Source organism: Sciurus carolinensis, chromosome 2 (genome assembly GCF_902686445.1).
Source record: "Sciurus carolinensis chromosome 2, mSciCar1.2, whole genome shotgun sequence".
Classification (NCBI taxonomy): Eukaryota; Metazoa; Chordata; class Mammalia; order Rodentia; family Sciuridae; genus Sciurus; species Sciurus carolinensis.
The window spans coordinates 82,465,498-82,486,007 of record NC_062214.1 but is presented as its reverse complement, the minus strand read 5'-3'; the positions used below and the strand labels follow the sequence as shown (position 1 = coordinate 82,486,007).

The following is a 20,510-nucleotide window of genomic DNA, read 5'->3' as shown; positions in this document are numbered from 1 at the left end:
TGCAAATTTCATCCTCCTCCCTGACATTCTCTCATACCACCCTGGATTCTTCACAGCACTTATTACCATGTGTAAATATGTAGTTACATGAAAATTTGATTTGTCTGATTTCCCAACAGACCAAACTCTATGTAGGTAGACACCATTTATAGTGAACAATTCTACACCCAGCAACTCACCTGGTGCTAAAGTATAGTAGAGAATCAATCAATGACTGATTGAATTACAGGAGTAACTGTTAAGAAGCATGTGTGGCCAGAACAGCATGTCCTCTCAATCTCACAAGTGAGCCCAAATAAGTTTTCTTGACCCTAAGAGTCAACTTCATTCCACCTCAGTATACTCTAGACTACACACACATATACCAAACACATTAGAAAGGAGTAGCAGTTGTATCTTCATGACTCAAACTCTAAGTTCCTTTACAAATACTTGGGAAGAAGATTCCCAAGCTTAAGGTCATGTCTAGGGCACAAAATCTTCTCTTGGACTACCTATTGGGAAGAAATTGAAACAAGTAGAGGGTTGTTGGTGATGTAGCTCAGTGATAGAACACTTGCCTAACATTCACAGGTCTTGGGTTCAATCCCTAGCACCAAAAAAATAAAAATTTAAAGAAATATAGAGAAAAAGAAAAAGATGATAGAGTAGAGAATCAAAGAGAAAATGCTTCCTGTAGGGTAAGCAGAAGTAGGCTTCTGAGGTTGGCTCCATGGCTGACTTGCTTTCCATTCGACCCAACATGTTTAACTGATTTAACCTTTTCCAAGTTATTAAGGATACAGCTGAGACTCTATTTCCAGTATGTTATCAGAAGAAACTACAGTGGAAAAGGGTTAACCAACTTACCACTAAAAAGTATGGAATAGCGGGGAGAAATTTTTCAATAAATAATTCTAGGAAGTCTGAAAACTTGGAACCTAACCTTGGTTCTAAAACTTATTAAATACATTATCTGGCCTAACGGTAAGCAAGAATTACTCTTTCAGTCTTAGTTTCCTCACTTGAACAAAAGGAAGAGGATCTACAAATTCATGTGGATCAAATAAATAAGGGGAGTGAAAAGATCTCAATGCTGCAAAATACTGAAAAATGTCCTTGCTACTACTGGGCCTACGGCCTTTCCTGGTCTCACTCCAGTGTTTGTTTCTTACACTTTATCAACCTGCCAAGCAGGATTAGCTGATCCTTTTCCAGATCAATTTCCAAACAGGAACAAACTTATAAAAGCTGAGGTGCTGTGTGTTCTAAATATTCTAGAAAGCACCAAATCTCTGGATGCCAGAAAAATCAGACCAGCAAGTATCTTCCCTTTTTCAGAGGGTATTTCCAGGCTACGGATTACCAAAAAGTCCTGTATCTGGTATTCCTGACCAGGTCATGGTGATACTAAACATTCCTAAAAGGTGATTCATTAGGGTACCCACCCAGTAGAACAATCACTTGGAGAGATGTCTTATTTTAAGAGTCTCAAAGCTCACTTTGATCTTATTCCTTAAACTACTGGATTATGTCAAGAGACCTGCATTCTAAGTGTGACTCTACTACTGACTAGCACTATTACACTACCTCTTGCCCTCAATTTCTCTTTAATCAAAGTGACATCTATGGCTCTCAAACCTGGCTGCTCAGTAGTCATTTGGAAATCTTTACTGTAGATTCCTGGGTCTCATATTGGATAAAGTGAATTAGACTATCCAGGAGAAGACCAAACATATCTTTTATTCACAGTTCACAGTTTGGTAAATACTTCAGTTCACTGAAATTAAAAGTTCACTTCCCAGTATGTTCCTTCCCTTTCCCTCTTTTCCTTTTTCCCACAATCCTACTGCGCTACTCTATTGATCTCTCTCCTATTATTATTAGTTATTGCTATATTATTTTAATTAGTGCATTATAATTATATGTAAGTGGGATTTGATGTGGTACATCTGTACAAGGACATAGAATTTATTTGGTAAATTATGTTCATGTATGACTATAGCATAATGAATCCCATTAATACATATATTTATAATGTACCAATTTAAAAAAGGCAAAGAAGTGAGAGGAAAAAAAATTCACAATGCATTTGTTAAATAATGGTGTCAGACTAATCTTTTTAACATGTATATGTAAACTTCTAATAAGGTTTGAACTGCATTGGTAAGAAAGGCCCATAGAGAAACATGTCAACATGTCATTAAATAGGTAACAATTTAAGAAACATTCCAACTCACTGTGATAAAACAGTTCACAAGGCACTTTTAAGTAACATTCTCAGATTCATCATTTCAACATGTATATGTGAAGTGTTAATGATTATTACACAAAAGTCAAGTAAGCTTAGCCACACTCCCTCCCATATTCCTAGGAGGTACTAGCCACTCTCACCTGTATTCCATGTTGCTGGCATTCTTACGAGTGGCAGTCAGTTCTACCCCATTCTTTGTCCAGTAGCTGTATGTAAGGGTGTGAGAGCTGGAGGTGAGGTTACACTGCAAGGTGACAGGGAGGGCAGGGCTTTCTCGAATAATGACTTCTTCACTGGTGACAATTCTTGGCTCTGCAATAAGAGTGCACAATGATAGGGGGCCATAGTTCTACATTGTCTGCAACCCTGGCCTTAGAGTTGGGAGGGACAGGAAGGGGAGATTAGAAGAAAAGGGAGGGCAGACAGGACCACATGAGGACTTTCACTTTATCACTTTGGAGGAAGTCAAGAAAGGAAAAACAATGATTATAAGCAAATGACCACTAGTGCAGACAAAGCCTGAGACCAGTTGGCCTAGACGTGAAAGAATGGGAGTATTACAGGTATATGTACTGGCAACAATTCACTTAAGATTTTTGAATACCACCTTTTTATAAGAATCAGCGACCAATTCGGCTTCAATTAGAAAACCAGGCTTCACTTTTCGGTTCTAAAGACAAAGGCAGTATCATTTATATAACTAATAAATTCTCTATGGAGTCATTGGGTCTTGGAACAGAAATAGGTGTAATTAAATAATACATGTATGGCTTTTCCCACCTTTAAATCTGTTAAACCTAATGGCAAACCATTCATGGCCATTATTTATGCAGAAAAAATACATATCCTAAAAGCAAACTTCCCACTGGAAGTCTCTTGAATTTTCTGAATTGTGAGTAGGGAAAATTCTAAAAGAACCATCAGTTCTTCTCTCCAGCCCATATTATTCCCCAAACTTTTTTTTTTTCCAGAATTGCACTTTAAAACATCCATTTCAAGATAATACACTAGAGTGCAATGTCTTGGAATTATGGGCTCCTGGAATTTTAGAGCTACAAGGCCCTAAGAGTTTACTGAATACCTCTTTTCAACAGCTAGAAAGGTGGAATGACAAGGTCGGAATTATTATTATTAGTGGCAAAAATGGACCTAGAAAATACATCTGGTTGAATTCTCTATATCTCACCCCCACCCCACAAAATACACACCTTACCCAACCTTCTACCCTAAGGCAAGGTACATAACTTTACTTTCTAGTTCTATCCTGGGCTTAGATAAACTGGGATCACCAATTTACCTACAAAAATAACCTATGTATTAGTCAAATATAACACAGTGAGCAGAAAAACTTTAAATCACAATATCATTCCTAAAAGGTTGCTCTTTAAAGTGCTTTGAAATCTTCATTGCTATATTAAAGTCTGGAAGTTTCGCTGCTATTGTTATTTATTGGTCTTTAATCTTTTCCTAGGCTATCATTTTTCTACTTTTGGTCAAACATTTTCAGGTGAGGTCTACACTAACCATCTTTTCCCATTCACAATAGGGGTATTTATTTGTTCCCTCCCCCGGCCCCAATTCTTTCTCAGAAATTCATATATATCTAACTACTTCCTGCTTACAACAACTTCCTGTCCCAAGGCAGTTCCCTTTCACCATTTTATGTATATAGTTCTGATTATTAAGGACAAAACTGTCTCCCTCTACTGGAACCATTTTGTTTGTTGTTCAGGGAAGGGAGGAGGATGGAGCAGTCAGGGGATACTTAGAAAATATAATGCCTTAAGGATCTCCTAACCAATTTAACATTTCTGACTAGAGTTCTTGTCAAACAAACTTAAGATAAAGCAAATCCTCGAGTTTTTCAATTAACAAACTGGTTCTAATTAATTTCCAATTATGGCAAAAGGATAGTGGTTATCTTCCATTCAGCACTGGTTCTTATCAGTAACACCAAACAGGGTCTCTATGTACAGATAATGGAGGCATAGCAGCCACTAAGACAAAAGCAGATGCATGTGAACATGTTAGCATAGTGGTGTCCCCATGGTTTCCAAGACACACTGAACAGAAGCCAAATTCCTGGGCCTTAAGAAGTCGAGCTGAACGGCTGCAAACCCTGCAATGGAAGGCGCACACATACCATCAGCAGAAAGCATCACAATTCCAAGAAAAATCAAAACCAAGCAAAAACAAAAGAGAAAAAAGAACCAGTACTTCACAGAAGAGAAATTAAAAAATCAAGGCAACATTAAAATCCAAACACACTTTCAGGTTTTTACTAAATTTTTATTATCCAATTTCATTTTCTTCCCCACTTGGGACTCTCCTTCCGGTTCTTCTTCTCAGATTGCACTGAGAAAGGGTGAACTCTGAGAATGAGGCCAAGAGTTTCCAGATGTTTAAATACAAGGAGGCCAAAATAAATGCTATTCTTACCTGTGGCGATGAAAATGACCATTGCAGCTCAGGGAGATTAAGAAGTTGATGAAAGTAATCTGGTAGACTTTCTGCCAAGAATTCTTGGAAGGCAAAGGTAAGCACTTTTCCCCTTAATGCTAAAAGATCCATGAGAGAGTCAGTTGGGAGCAAGTGGATAATTTAAATAGGCTTAAATATGATTCTGCACCATAGGAGGGTTGTGGGGTAGGCAGCCTGCCTCCTATGTGATTGCTGTATATGGAAACCAGTGCATGACCAGGATCCTTGGCCATGATGCCATATCTGCATTCATTCTTCACCCAGATGAAGGTGGGGCTTTTATTTCTGTGGCCAAGTGCTGTCCAAAGTTCAAGAGTGATGAACATTTAGGAGAAGTTCACACATTTTTATCTGCCACTGACTACTGTTTAGAAGCATCATGTAGGAGACCCTAGTCATCATGCATAAAGAAAATGCTGTGGCCACAGAGACACCCTAAATACTGGGCACAATTCTCTTCCTACTTTACACTACTCAAAGAACTTTGGGAAAAGTATTGCCAGGAGGTTATTCTTAGAAGACTTCAACCTCCCCAAAGAGGCAATTTCTTCTGGGATGCCTGAGATCATAAAACAATTAGAGTTGAATTTAGGGTGTTTATGAAAGAAAGAAAAAAAAAAAAAGCAACAAATAGCTAACTTGGGTTAAGTGACTGATGGGGAAGTCTAGGGTAAGAATGACAGCCAGGATTTGGTTCAACTACATACAAACACTCCTAAGGTAGGAAACTTATTTCTAAGTAAACTGGGAAAATGCTGTGTACTTTGGGATTGATGGGTAGGCACCCCAAAGTTTCATCTTTTTTCTAGCCCCCAGGTCTAGTCTTTCTAGCTATCAGCCAGGCTCTTAAGAATAACTACCAAATGCCCAGTCCAGTCCATGCCTAAACTTCTGCAGACTTTTGTGGCCACCTGAGTAATTCTGATGTTATAAGGAAAGGAGCAAGGGGACAGGAGAAGGAGGCGTGCAAGGGAAAAAATTGTTAAAAAGAAAAGAAAAGAAAAGAAAAATTGCTGGGTTAATGTTCCCCATTTTCACATAGACAAGGTTTTCTTTTCCCCTTTTACAGAGCAGGTTCTCTGATTCAACAGTGCCAACTGCAGCAGCCCATCCTATCTCTCCTCTAAGGCCTCCTCCTCTCCCCCCTAGAAATCTTCAAGTAGCTACAAAGAACAGACGTTAATGTGCTATTTTCTACATACAAATTCAGGGCCCTCCTGTGTTATTACCAAATTGCTCATAAAATAGTACTTTATTATTTTTACTCTAACTAAATCAGTAGGGTCTTTAAGCTAGAAGTGGCTGTAAGTCTCTCACTGAGCCCTTGAAGATAATGTGAAAAATCCAAAGGATCCTTCTATTAAATAGAGAATGTACCCTCAATTATAACTAGGTCTAAGGTGGGGCTGGAACACTTCCTGGTCAAGAGCATTAGTTCTATGGTGCCTTCTTCCTCCCATCATACAAAGCAGCAAGTCACTTTCTAGAAAGTAAGTGACCACAAAAGCTGCTATGTCAGATGTCTCACTTGTGCCTAATATAATAGATGAAGGGGAGAATTCTGACCCAAATACTCAGTTCACTTCATCACTTGGAGGGGTCTGTCTTTAAGACATAAAGAAAAGGCCAGTACGAATGGCTTCCAAACTATTTCTGAAGCTGTCATCCTCTGGGATGAGGAACACTGTACCATAGTCATCAAAGTCAAACTACCTGTGAACAGAACTCAGATGCAAGTGACTTTGACACACTGTGATGGGGTTTTAAAAAATATATTGCAGTTCTGTATTACCTAGCTCCTAATGGCAAGCAAGACATGGAGGGAATCTTGGGCTGCTGCTTTAAAAAAAAACCAAAAATCAAAAACAAAAAACAGGGTACTGAATGTATAGGCCCAGTGAGGGATGTACTGCTGCAGTGGAGGGTGCTGTCAGAGAAGAACATGCCACTGTTTTAGAAAAGAAAAAGAGCTTAAACTATGGAAATATCCAAGCTTACATGCTACCCAACAATCAAAACATACCACCACACTGCACCCATGGCAACATTCCCATCACAGAACAGGATGACACTAAGTTACAGTGAGGGAAGAGGCTGGGCAGACACAAACTTAAAACCACAGAGGTGAAGGCAGCTACTCAGAGAGCTTCAAACAGATGAACAGAAGAAATAAAAAGTAGTTAGACTGGGGAGAGAAACAAAAATAGAAAGGCACCAGAGGAGAAACCAGCAAAAGGATAGCAGGAAACCTACTACAAAATTAAAGGGAAGGGAAGGAAACAATTTCAACACTACCCTTATTTGACTGCCTGGTTTTGTATTTGATTTTTTAATTTTTTTTTTTAACTTCCCCAGTTCTCCCTCCCCGCCTCTCCCCAACACAGATGATTTTGGACAGTCACGGATTTCCTCAAGTTCTTTGTTCCTGAAGAGAAAGACACAGAGAAGGGTGGGGGATAAGGGAGGCAGAGAGGACGGCAAAGAAGAAAAAAAAATTGCCACAGATGTTTTCATACACTACAACCAGAAGGGTCGTGGGTTTGAAAAACGAAGACAAGGGGTGGGGTGAGCGATCATACTGGGGAAGAGGAAAAGGAAGCAGAAGGGAAGGGTCATCGGGCCACCTCTAATGACTACAGTACTACTACTGTAGGGTGCTGGACTCACTCTGAAGGACGCTTATGGTGGCCTGGGCTCGAATCCATGTTATGGAGGGGTTTTGCCTCAAGTCATTCCTCTTGGGGTCGTTGCTGGCCCTGCACTCGTAAGTCCCAGAGTCCTCCAAGGTGAGCCGGGTTATTCTCAGCACACTCACGCCGTTTGACCCGTAGGCGGTGTTTACGGTGACACGGCGCTTCCGAGCACCGTCCCACAGCTGTCTGAAAGACTCTGCCCGGTTGACTTCTGCGTACCACCACTGGATCTCTGGCGTGGGACTCCCGACCACGTCACAGTACAGCTCAAAGGCGTCCCCCGTGAGCTTAGTTTCTGACATGGGCGACTTGACAAACCCAGCTAGAGGGAGGGGGAGCAGGAATGCAGTGACAGGCCAACCAGAAAAAAAAAAGAATCAACAGGTGTTAATAGTAATTTAAAGAAAAGAAAAAAGCAAATGAGTTGCAAAGAACAAAAAAGGATTCATTTTTAAACTATAAAGAGACAGTAATAGCAATTCATACAAGCTTTTAGAAGAAGAACCACCCTGGGAAGCTTATGAAGCAAAGGCAGGCCAATTGCAAGCTGGGGCAGCCCAGGTGCTGGCCAGGCAGAAGCAAGCCCACTGGAAAGCATTTTAGCAATGGGCCCAGCTGGTAGGAATGAGAAAGCCTCAGGTTTTGGGAAAGAGTCTCTTTCCTTAGAGCACAAATCATTACCTTTTCAAACTCAGGCAAGTGATGAAAGATAACCAGAAGTGGCAGTAGGTTTATATGCCAAGTCAGGATCTCTCTTTTGGATGGGTAAGCATTTCATTTGGGATGCAATGTCTTTAGTAAGCCTCAACAAGACGTATAATCTGACCTACTGTTATCCTCTCTTGGGACACAGAGTCCCAAATTTTAGCTGAAAGGTAGCAAATTTCTCTCATGCAGAATTCTATAGTGAGTTTAGATTTGACTTCCCCCACCTCCTATTCTTTTATAGGCCTATGACAAAAAAAAAAAAAACGGTTTTCTGTGATCAGGCAGCTTCTACCTGAATGCAGATCCTCAGGCACAGAACAGGACAGTGTGTACTTCACAGCAGACTGAGAATTACTATTAGGGTCAGCTCAGGAGTTGACCCAGCTGTAACAGCAACCCAATTCACTGCTGGTGAATAGAGGGAATATGCCCTCCATAATCCCATATAATTAGAAATATCTCCTGAAAATACCATGCTACAGGCTCTCTCTACCTAGTCTAGTTGCCTGACTTCTAGAAGCAGCTTGAAAAGAATGAGATATGTTCAATGAAGAATTAAAACTAAAATCTTAAGGAGAAGGCCAGGTCTCAATCAATACTCTCAGGCACAGCCCAGGATATAAAGTTGATGCCTATTCCCACTTGCCCATAATTTGAGGTTATTCTTGCATAAGACAAAGTGGCAATGGCAGAGAGTAAAATCAACATTGTCTTCTTCATCCAGCTTACTTGAAAAACTTGGAGTTAGACCCATAGGAAAAGAAATCACAGTACAAGCATACTGTTTCACCCACCCACTCACTCGCTCCATCTAGGGTTCATGCAGCATTTCTGCCAATTCAGGCAATGTCCTAAGATAAGGGCAAGAAGCTAAAAGAGGGTATTCTAAGTGGTTTGGCAACTTCCTTTGGGAGGTGTGGATCATGAGCTAAGAAAGTCTCCCTGAAGTGAGCAGAGTGGGGCCGGGATCTACCAATATTAGACTAAGAATATTCTAGAGAGGAAGAATAAAGTGGAACAATTTTCCTACAATCCAGAAGCCAAGAATGTAATGGCTAATTGAAAATGGAGGTTGCTAAGTGGGAACATTTGTTTATATCCAAAGCAATATTTGCCTTTGGAGATAAACCCCACCCTACAGATCTAAGGATGCTAAGGGAAGTCTATACGAAACTCAAATAGAGGTCAAGACCTCAAGACCTCCAAATTCACACTAGTCTTTCAATTCCTGAAGTAGAATCTGGAGAGCACAGAAATATAATAATTAATTAAACTAAATGTTCTGCCTTGAATATGCTACTATAAATTACCTCTTCAGATCCAGCATTTGTTCCTTGTAATAAACAGAGACTCCAAACAGATAAATAGATGTCATTCTCAGACAAAGAAGTTTTAAAATTGCAGAAAGGAGCTCCCAAGGCCTTATATGAAGAACAAAGCTCACTGGCAGATAAAGTAATTAATATGCAAGGAACCATGTTCTCAGTCTCACAAACTACCATCTGCCCACCTATTAAAGTCAACGCAAACAAATACACAGGGTAGGCAAAGAAAGCTGGTTTTATTCAATTTATTACTTTTAACAGAGAAAACTGAGTATCAGTAAATTCCTGGAATACAGTAAAGAGTATCACACTGTTTTAATCCTACTCTTGACCATTAAGTAGTGATCACAAATGGTCTTCTCACATTCTCTGTGAACCTCAGGAGTTTATATCCTCTCAAATACTGTAATTATGCACTTGATTATGTATTGGAAATCTGTTAGTGTATTTGTTTTGTATATTTTTCCTTCTTCTGAACTGCACCTCAAAGCAGACTTACACTTAAACCAGTTTACCAATCTGTTGATCGTGCTAATATAAACCCATACAATTCCAGTTAACCCCACATCCAAATATCACACAATTCAAAGGCAGCTTAGAAATAGTCTGAATGTGGTTCCCACTACACAAAATTAAGCTAGTTATTCAGCCTAACCATGCCATCCCCAAGCAAGACTTCCTACTAAGGAGGAAGAAATGTTGATTTGATGCAGTTCTATTTTCTTTCTGTTATCAAAGCAAACAGGACTAAGCTGAAATGGTTCTTTGAATTGGTAAATTATATGATGTATATTTAAACAAATTTGGTTAAGAATGACATTTAAAATCCCTTAAAACACTGACAATGAACATCTTTCTGTGCTCTCTTCAAAGACCATTATAAGGGCTGGGGTTGTGGCTCAGTGGTAGAGTGCTTGCCTGGCATGTGAGAGGCACTGGGTTTGATCCTCAGCACACATAAAAACAAATAAAATAAGGGTACTGGGTCCACCCACAACTGAAAATATTTTTAAAAGGTTATAATTATTATTTATTATTATTAGACATCTACAAAGAGGTAACATTTTCTAAGTATGCGTTATACATTGGGCAATGTGATAAACACTCTGCATTCATTATTCTCACAACTGCTTTATAGATATGCACACTATAATCCCCTTAAAGATCTGGAAACTAATGTCCAAAAAAGTTAAGCAGTCAAAATACTTAACAGCAAAACCAAGCTAATGATAATAGGACTGTAGCCTGAACTTAACATTTTCCACAAATGTAAACAACTTGTCTTGCAAGACTGGAAAAACTTTTGTAGTCATTAAAAGATAAAGATAAGCTGGGCAAAGTGACACACATCTGTAATCCCAGTGGCCTGGAAGGCTGAAGCAGGAAGATCATGAGTTTAAAGCCAGCCTCAGGAATTTAGCAAGGCCCTAAGCAACTCAGGGAGACCCTGTCTCTAAATAAAATACAAAAAAGGCCCGGGGATGTGGCTCAGTGGTTAAGTGCCCCAGGTTTAATTCCCAGTGCCTCCCTGGCTCCCCCCAAAAATATACACTTTGTCATCATTTAATTTACTAAATTATTCCTAACCACAAAAACTAGGAACCCTCCACTGGAATGTGCTGCACACTATGACCACTAACTCCTTAACATTATAATCTCACTAAAGGATGCAGGAAGAGTTAACACTAGATCAAAGATTTCCTAAAGCAACTGGGTGAGGGGGAGTGGGTAAACAATGAGAAAACAAAGGAAAAGATGATTCGGAGGCAAGAAATGCCCCTATTTCTGAGGATTCCAATGCCCTGGTCTTGAGAAGGCTAGCTTCAGAGGAGGAAGGAATTTAAGACATTAGATACTTTTCTGTGGTGTTACAGTCTGAGGCTGAATTACTAAAGGGCAGATCTGACATTCTGGTGTGCGGCGGGAGTACCGAGGACTGAACTCAGGATTTGCTTTACCACTGGGCTACGTTCCCAATCCTTTATTTTGAGAAAGGGTCTTGCTAAATTGACCAGTCTGGCTCTGAACTTCCAATCCTCCTGCTTTCAGCCTCTGGTGTCACTGGGATTACAGATGTGCACTACCACACCCGGCCAGATTTGTTTTTATATGACTTGACATTTTGCAAAGTGTTTCCATATACACCTCATTTCACTCATAGTTCTGTAAGGTTCATAGGGTAAATACAGAGGCAGGCTCATGACTTGCCCAAGATCACACACACATGGCTAATCCTGACTGAAACTGGAACTAAAATGGAAGTCTTCAACTTTTAGTCTAGAGTTCTTTCCAATAAACTGTACTACTCCTATACAAACCAACTATGGCATTTGATAACTGAACACCCATCAAAAATCATGAAAACTTCTATTTCTCCTCCCAACGGCAAGGAAAGGAAGGGGATTTAAAAAAAATTCTCTCTAAAACAGTAAGGTGAAATCACAATGATCAAGGGAAAGTTATTAGCAACCATCTACTTCATTATCTATCCAAATTAACTCCAATTCAGAAGAACCAGCTCTCAGAAGCAGCACACAGTAAGCTACTCAGAACCTTACTCACTGCCCTGCACCTCATTACCAAGGGCTTTCAAACATGTACCCTCAACATGAAAGCACACAAGTGCCTAAAATTGGAGGCCAGCAGAGAAGCATAGATTTGATTTCCAGGTCAGGTTCACCTAGTATTTTGGCAAAAGCCTAAATTTTAGAATAATAATGTCTACCTCAACTCCACACCCTCCCCAGCTATCACCCCCACCTTGTTGAAGCTGGGCTCAGATCTGAGTTTTAAACAATACTATCAATGCACTCAGTTCCATAATGATAGAGGGAAGCTGAGAAGTGGCCGCTGGCTTTGGTGCAGGGAGGGATTAGAAGCTGGTGTCAGGGGACAGGAGAGGCATAGTATTAAAAATGGAGACAGCAAAACCAAGGAAAAGCTGAATGCAAAATGTAAAAAACTAAGGTTGGGGGATGGGAGGCAGAGATGACAGCTGGGGCTAGCAGCAGGAGAAAAGGAGGAGCTCTCTGGCAGAAAAAACTGATGTGTAGATATGTAGCAGAGGGTGAGAAGAAAAAGGGAACACAGAAGAGAAAGTTGAGCCCAATCTTAAGAAAAGAAAACTGCTTTTACATATGCCCTAAAGGAAGGGAAAGGAAAAGAGAAAAGAAGAAAACAAAGCAAAACAAAAGAAAACAAAAAACAAGCCAGCTCCATGCAAGGAGAGACCATCAGTAATTTTTACAGTCAAAAGTCTCATTTACCTCCAGGGCAATCACAGAACAACTGACTTCTCTCCCTTTCCCTCACCTGACTTTTGCCAAGGTTAGGTCTTTAAATTTTGCCTTCTTTTGTCAGTTTTTTTTTTTTTTTTTTTAAATATAGCTGTTCTCTTCAAGCCCTCTCTACCACTAACTCCTTGTGGGTGGCTCAGGCTGTTCTCTTTTATGCCTCACTGATAAGGAGGAAATGACAGACAGGGACATAAGAACATCCTCCCCTCTCTTCACTGTCCCCCTTGTCCCCAACGCACAAATTCAAATCGTCTACCTCAAAAAGAAGACTGAGCAAGGCCCACTGACATCTAAATGTGGTTATAGGACTATTTCAAATCTGTCTGAATGACTAACAACAGCCGCAAGACTGTCACAGACTTAAGCCTCCACAGGCTACTACACAGCCTGTCTATCCTTATTGCTAATTAAGAAACAGATCATTTACACTCATTATTCCTTATTACCAAAGGCAGGTCAGAATTCCATCTGCAATCATTCTGTGTGTACCAACCAAGGGTTAAGGCAGGCTTGAAGCCTTGGGAATGGATGGAAATAGGGTAACCTCATTCTCTGCAGCAGAAAGATAGTACATGGGTCTGATTTCATGGATTAATCTGATCTCTAGGTAGAGACAGTAGCCATTACAAAGCATTTTCCAAACTCATATTGCTCCTTTCAAAGATACCTTAATCAGACATATATTAAGATCATTTTCATCACTAACTTCTAAATCAGCGCCCACCCTTTATTCTGAAATTTCACCATCCAAAATGGCTAATGGATTCTGGTTGATATTAACCAGATTTCTACTTTGGACAAATAGTGAAATCTATTTGGTGCCAAAAGAGACTAAATAATTGAGTAATTAAAAGTAGCAAATTCTAGGGGCTAGGGATGTAGCTCAGTGGTGGAGCACTTGCCTAGCATGTATAAGGCCCTGGGTTCAATCCCCAGCACTGCTAAAAATAATTTTTTAAAAAATTGCAAAGTCTAAATAAGGTTGCCTGGGTTCACATGAGGCTCTGACACTAATTGTATACCCTTAGGCAAGTGACCTAATCTCTAAATTTCACCTCCCAATTATGTAAAATAGGGCTAATAATAGCAGCTACCTTACAGGGATTTTTGTAGGGATTACATAAAATAACACAGCTTTAAACAGTGCCTGGCACATAATAAGCGCTCAATAATGTTACTTATTATTGTATGTCTCCACAGAAATAAGTGCTAAACAGGACACGTGCAGCAGCCTTTAGCACTGTTCCACAACAGAATGGGAAGCAGAACAGAATGGGAAATTCATTTACATTCAAAATGAATTTCACTTAGAAATCAACCTCTTCAAGAAACAACAGAATTAATGTTCATCTTTCAAATAAATTGAGAACCAAAATAGAAATGTTAACCATAGAAGGCAATGAAAAAGGAGAAAATTTCTTCATTCCTTCCTAACTTTTGAGCAAACCAGAATAAGGACAGTGATAAGGACTTCGCAAACATTACTGAAGTTATAAGCTATTATGCCTGAGATATTATGAACAACACAAAAAATCCAAGAATAACAACAAAAAAAGAGACAGTACAAAGTCTCCTTTTTAAAAAAAAAGAATAAACCTACCAATTACGTATCCAATTAATAATGATATATATGTAGGAAGATAATGGATATTGGTCAGGTCAAACTATAAATTCACAAAATTTAAAATGGCATTAGAGGATTCTGAATCAAGTCAGATTAATTTAATTTTAGCTTAAAAAACTGTCACTTTTTGTCATAGTTCTACAACTTAAATTCTCTTAACTTTGCATAGTTTATTCAAGTGCCACCTACTATAATGACAGGTAGCTATGAAAGTCATGTAACATATGCATGTAGAAGATATCTGTAAACTGTAAAGCTCTAGTTCTAAGCAAATGTTAAAATATCTTGAGGACAGACAAGAGATAAGCATCTGATATGACCGATTTCCTTCTACAAGGATTTTCATTCAGCTTTGTTGTCAATTTCCACTGACAATCTAAAAGCATAATCTTCCTAGATTCATGGGTCTGAAAAAGTCAGTGAAAAAGAAAAAAAGAAAAAAGAACAGAAAAGTAAAGGAAAAAAAAAAAGAAGTATGATAAAAAGTCATTGGCTTTTCCCATTCCATAAAAACACACACAGAATTTCAGGAGTGATCTGGATCCCAGGTTTCAAACTCTTAAATCTAGATTGTACTACTGATGAAGAGAGAAGGGTCTCTACTAAGCTGAGAGTTTGCCTTACATGGAAATGAACCATAGTTTATAACATTATGGATTGTGTTCTTCAAGTTCTTTTACCTTAGTTTCCTAACTTGAAAAATGGAGACAATAATTCCTATCTTAAGGTCACGGTGAGGTTCACAAGAACAATGTATATAAAAGAACTTTGTAACCCATAAAGCTACAAATGCAATAATATTCAAGGGCAGCTTTATGCACTAGCATTCTACTCTGTAACTTAAAGAACAGTTTAATCTAGTCCTGAGTATTCTGGGGAGGTTATTCAAAAGCAGTTGGAAGAAAGTGGTATCAGGGCTCAGAGACTTACTTAGGGGTTGTCCACTGGACTGACTTCATCTGAATCCTTCAAATTTTCCAAAGAGAAAGCATTGAAAACCACTAATTCAAAGAATTTCAATGTTTCAAATAGAAAGCAACATTAAAATGTTGCCAGCAATGAATAAAAATGATCTAAAATAAATTCCAGCTTAAACAGAAAATAAAAGTCTTACAAATATAGAATTTGACAACAAATTCAAGAAACAAAAGGCAGAGGAAAATTTTTGATAGCAGAGAACAATCAGCTCAGAGTGAGCTTTCCTTGCATGTCTTCTGCATGTCTCATACATTCCAAACACATTCCATGTCTGAATATTCCTTGTGTGGGCTCTAAGAAGTTCTCCCTCATTGTTTACCAGCAAATACTAGTCACTGAGTCTATGCTTTTACAGTTCTCAGGTAAAAGGCTCCATTATCAAAGATACTCCTTAAGGTTAACAATATTTCTTCCTCCAAGGGAATTAAATCTTGAGCAAAGAAAGTCAGATCCAAAAAAAAGTGAGGCTAAAAATAATATCAGGTCCCATTCTGACTTTGACATTGAAATGGTCATGACTTATTAAAAACTAAGGATGTGTCCAAGGAAGTAAACTGCTGTCAAACTAGGTTTTGTTTTGTTTTTCCATTTTAAGAAACTTTAGGGCTAGGTACAATTGTACACGCCTATAATCCTAGAGACCTTGGAGCTGAGACAGGAAGATCACAAGTTTGAGGTCAGCCTGAGCTTAGAGAAACCCTGTCTCAAAATAAAAAATTATATCAGGGCTGGGAATGTGAATTGATGGTAGAGCACCCCTGGGTTCAATGCCCAGTACCAACCACCCCACCCCCAAAAAAGGAAAAAACAAAACTTTAATTTACTTTCTAATTCCACAAAGAGTACTCAAGCTGCTGGTACACAAGGGGAAAAACTAGTTTTTTTCAATCTGTTTGTATCTCAAAGAGTGCTCTAATGAAAAGCTTGGTTCAAACAGTGAAACCCTTACATATTTTAGCAAATGCTCATAAAAGTTCTCGTATTTCAAAAGACTACTGAAAACAGCTATGGACCAATCTAAAACTATACCCAAAACGGCGTTTTGAGGATAGAAACAATTTAAAAACAAACAACAAAATGAAGTTACAGAGCATTTTAAGATCATGCTGTAGTCAGGATTTATTAAAGGTAAAGTGACAACAATATGTTAGAAAGGATGAACGCTCCAGTTTGACATAATTCTCTGCTGGATCAAAATTCAGCCAGGTTTCTGATTTTCTGATAGGACCATGTTCTTGTCAAGTTCAGTTTTAGCAAAGAACCCTGCTAAGACAGGTTAAGAAGAAATTTCCCATCTTCAACATGTGATCACCCTCAAGAGATTTCTCATCCTCTGCCATGCCCTAGGTGAGATCTGATCAACCTGGTTTGTCTTCAGTAAGAATCCTGTTAGGTATGTTCAGCCAGAATTCCCCTTACTTCTAATGTCTCCTCCTAGCAAATTTCCACACACTGACCACTACACTGCTCTTTGGCTATAAATTCCTCTTTGCCTATGCTATATTCAGAGTTGAAGCCAATCTCTCCCCACTGAAAAATTCCACTGCAGCAGTTCCTATATCTGTCATGGTTGTCTGAACAGTCTTAGTCACTAAACTTTAACAAATATCACTGAATAACTTTTTTCTTTAAAAAGTTATGTAAAGTCATTCTCAAAAGTTATGAGTAATTACTAGTCAAAGGCTGATCTCCACTAATTACTTTTTCTGTAAAATGTACTTGTCCTTTGATTTTTGATGACAAGCTCACTTACTCTGATAACATACTAACAATCACGATTTAAATATTAACCATAACCCAAATCATGTCATTCATCATCATCATATACCCCATGAGTATACCAGTGAACACAAGTAGCTAAGATGATCGTCTGAGTATAATCTAGAAGATATTTTAATTCAAAAAATTAGAATCACCCCATCCCCCCTATTTTAAAATAGTCATTCATCACTGAGTCAATTACACTTCACAGAGGGAAATTCAATCTTTGAATCACATCCCAGGATGTTAGGTAATATCAGTCCTAGTCTTCCGAGCTAATGAATTATTTCCAAGGCATAAATAGCTTATAGTGAAAACCACATTGGGAACTGTTATTATACATCAGAGGCAATACTTTCCAAAATTAAGATGGCAATACACTAGGAGCAGTGATTCTTAAACTTTTCCATGCATCAGAATTATCTGAAGAGTTTAACTAAAACAGACTGCTGGCCTCCAAAGTATCTGAGTCAGAAAATCTGCAAGTGAGGCCTGAGATTTTACACTTATATAAGTACTCAGATGATGATGGTGTTGCTGATTCAGTCCCCACTCTTCAATAACTAAAATCTAAGAGATTCTGAAACTGTTAACACTTTTTGTCTTGTTCAAATAGAAGAAAAATAAGGGCAAAGAAATCACATGGAGCTGGGTGCAGTGGCAAATGCCTATAATCCCAGTAGCTTAGGAGGCTAAGGCAGGAAGATCACAAATTCGAAGCCAGCCTCAGCAAAAGTGAGGTGCTATGCAACTCAGTGAGACTCTGTATCTAAATAAAATACAAAATAGGGTAGGGCTAGGAATGTGCCTCAAGTGATCAAGTGCTCCTGGGTTCAATCCCTGGCATCCCCCGCCCCCAAAAAAAGAAGCCACATGGATATTTTTAAGACCATATAAAGACTCCCCCAATAGTCGAGTCTGTGAACCATGGCCAAAAAAAGAAAAGCAGCAAAAAGGTTGCTTAAAGAACTGTGTCATTCATTATAACTCCAAAACAACGACTTTCATCTTACTTTTTTCAGTTTACCAATCTATAAATTGAGAACATGACTTCAACTCTATTTACCACTTACTGAGGGCCTATGTACCAGGTAGCATGCACTTTGTTCCTAATTCTCAATCTTGCAAGACATAAGACACAATACTAATCAAAAAACAAATGATAATGACTTCTTCCATAACAGATATACTTAACAGGAACAGATATGAGCAGTATCTAATTTTGCTGGGGGAGAGAGTTGTTGTACACCTAGAACTCCATCCTAAGTCTAGCCTTGTTCAGGAGTGGGGAGGGAAGAGACAGTCCTGTTCTGGGCAAGATAAACCAGTGTGAGCAGTGTTGAGAAGTGGTAGGAATGAGCAGGTCTGGATAAAAGTAAAATTCAACATTCTTTGTTATTGTATACCAAGCACCTAATTAAGTGATCAAGCTACTCAGAAAATAGGATGAACTACATCAGACACACCTCACAATTTAGGAAGGAAAGGCACCTTGTAGGCTATGAAGAGCATGTATTCCAAAGCTATGCACCTTGGGCTTCTCCTCAAAGAAAAATGGGTGTGAATAAGCTGGTTGGTGGCAGGACAAAGAATGTCAGAAGGAAATAAGTCAGAAAGGAGTTGGGAAGTTCCTTCAATAATTCAAATGAAAAACGAGTCAACTAATTAAGAGTGTCTGTGGGGATGCTGAGAAGGTGATGAATGAGAAATGTTCACAAGATACAACCAAGTAAACTTGTTGAGCATGGGCTAGAGTGTAAAACCATAAAGGGAATAAGGGAAAGCAGGCTGAGAGTTGTCTTTGGAGGCATATACAGGATAGGTTATCCTGTTGAGATGTTCAGATGCAGTTAAAAATAAGGATCTAAAATTCAGAGAGCTAAAGGATGGAAATATACACTAGGAAATCATCTGCATAGGCAGAAGCTGAAACCATGGGAAAAGATGAAATCATTCATGGTAGATTAAAAAGGGACTGAAAATGGAACTTTCTATGTAATTATTATTCTTTCCAAATGATTCAGCACTAAATGCAATGCACTTTTACTAGGATAAAATAAATCAAATTAGGAATTAGATGCCCTTGTATATCTAGACAATACTTTTAATAATATCAGGTAAATACTTTCTTCCTCTTCATGTCACACATTTGATGTGAATGATTCATACAGAAGGCATAGTATCCAAACTAGAAGCAGTATTAGACTTCACGTTAATAGAATGTATAAAGCAATTAGCCTTTGCAAAGAATCCTTAACCTTTCAGAAAAACAGTATTCATTTGGTTTCAAAGATTATCTCTGGAAAATGCGTCTTGTTGGGGGCGGGGGGGGGGGGGGGCTAACACATAATTCCAAGAAAATTTCCTTAACTTTTAAAAAGAAAGATGTATTCAATCTCAGCTTAAAGTCCAAGGATAAACTGGCTCCAACCTATCCTCTGCAATAAAGAGTACTGGAATGGGATGCTGTGGCAGGAGGATCACAAGTTCACCAACCTCAGTAACTTAGCAAGGCCTAAAGCAACTCAGCAAGACCCTTTCTCTAAATATTTTTAAAAGGGCTGGGGATTTGGCTCAGTGGTTGAGCACCCCTGGGTTCAAAACCCAGTACCAAAAAGAAAAAATAAATAAATAAAAAATGAAAACTGAAAAAATAATATATATGCCTCAGACATTTCCAGGAAAATTATGAACAGAAATATTAATTCCTATTATAGACTGTGATAAAAGTTCACTAAGTATTATAATGTTCATGCTTTTTTCCTACCTTCTGGTCCTCTTCAATACTCTGTAAAGATTAACCAGATGATTCTGGAAAATAAGGATGTGACTGACACAGATGAGTGACCAAGAGACTTTCCACTTCAACAATGGCATGGAATGGGAAATTTCCTTGTCTCTTCTGGGTTCCATTAAAAAAAAAAAAAAAAAAAAAAAAAAAAAAAAAAAAAACCGAGGCTACTCAACTGAACTTTACTGAGTCTTACTTTGAACTTTTAAAAATGTTATGAAATAAGACAAATTTGGCTCCTTTATTTATAGACCATACTGACAATGTGTTGAAACTGCAAACTTTCCTATTACTTAAGTCATATTAGTGGCAAAAACTACTTATATGGTGAGATTAAGCAACAGTCTAAGAAAGACTTAGTATTTTACACTATTTATGAAGACCTGTATTTCTTCCCAAATTCTCAACTTATATAATTATAGTTCATTCAGTAACATAGAACAAGTCACTTTTAAAGTAACAAGCAATTTTACCCCCATTAAATGGGAATTCATCATATAGTTGACCCATCATTCAAAGAATTAAAAAAATTCTACTTGTGGAATTTAGTATGCAAATCTAGATAGACAATACTTTCTTAAAATCAAATATACTTCCAGACAATCAAGTATTATTCAGCA

General features: G+C 38.4%; 1 protein-coding gene across 2 annotated transcripts in view; it reads right to left on the bottom strand.

Annotated features, from left to right (window-relative positions):
- Nptn (neuroplastin) overlaps positions 1-20,510 on the bottom strand; it is a 68,250-nt gene that overhangs the window by 24,456 nt on the left and 23,284 nt on the right. For both annotated transcript variants that reach the window (XM_047538848.1, XM_047538849.1), the window contains exons 2-3: positions 7,382-7,729; positions 2,374-2,545 (exon numbers count right to left, since the gene is read on the bottom strand). In XM_047538848.1, the coding sequence (XP_047394804.1) occupies positions 2,374-2,545; positions 7,382-7,729 (520 nt within the window). The remainder of the gene's footprint in view (positions 1-2,373; positions 2,546-7,381; positions 7,730-20,510) is intronic.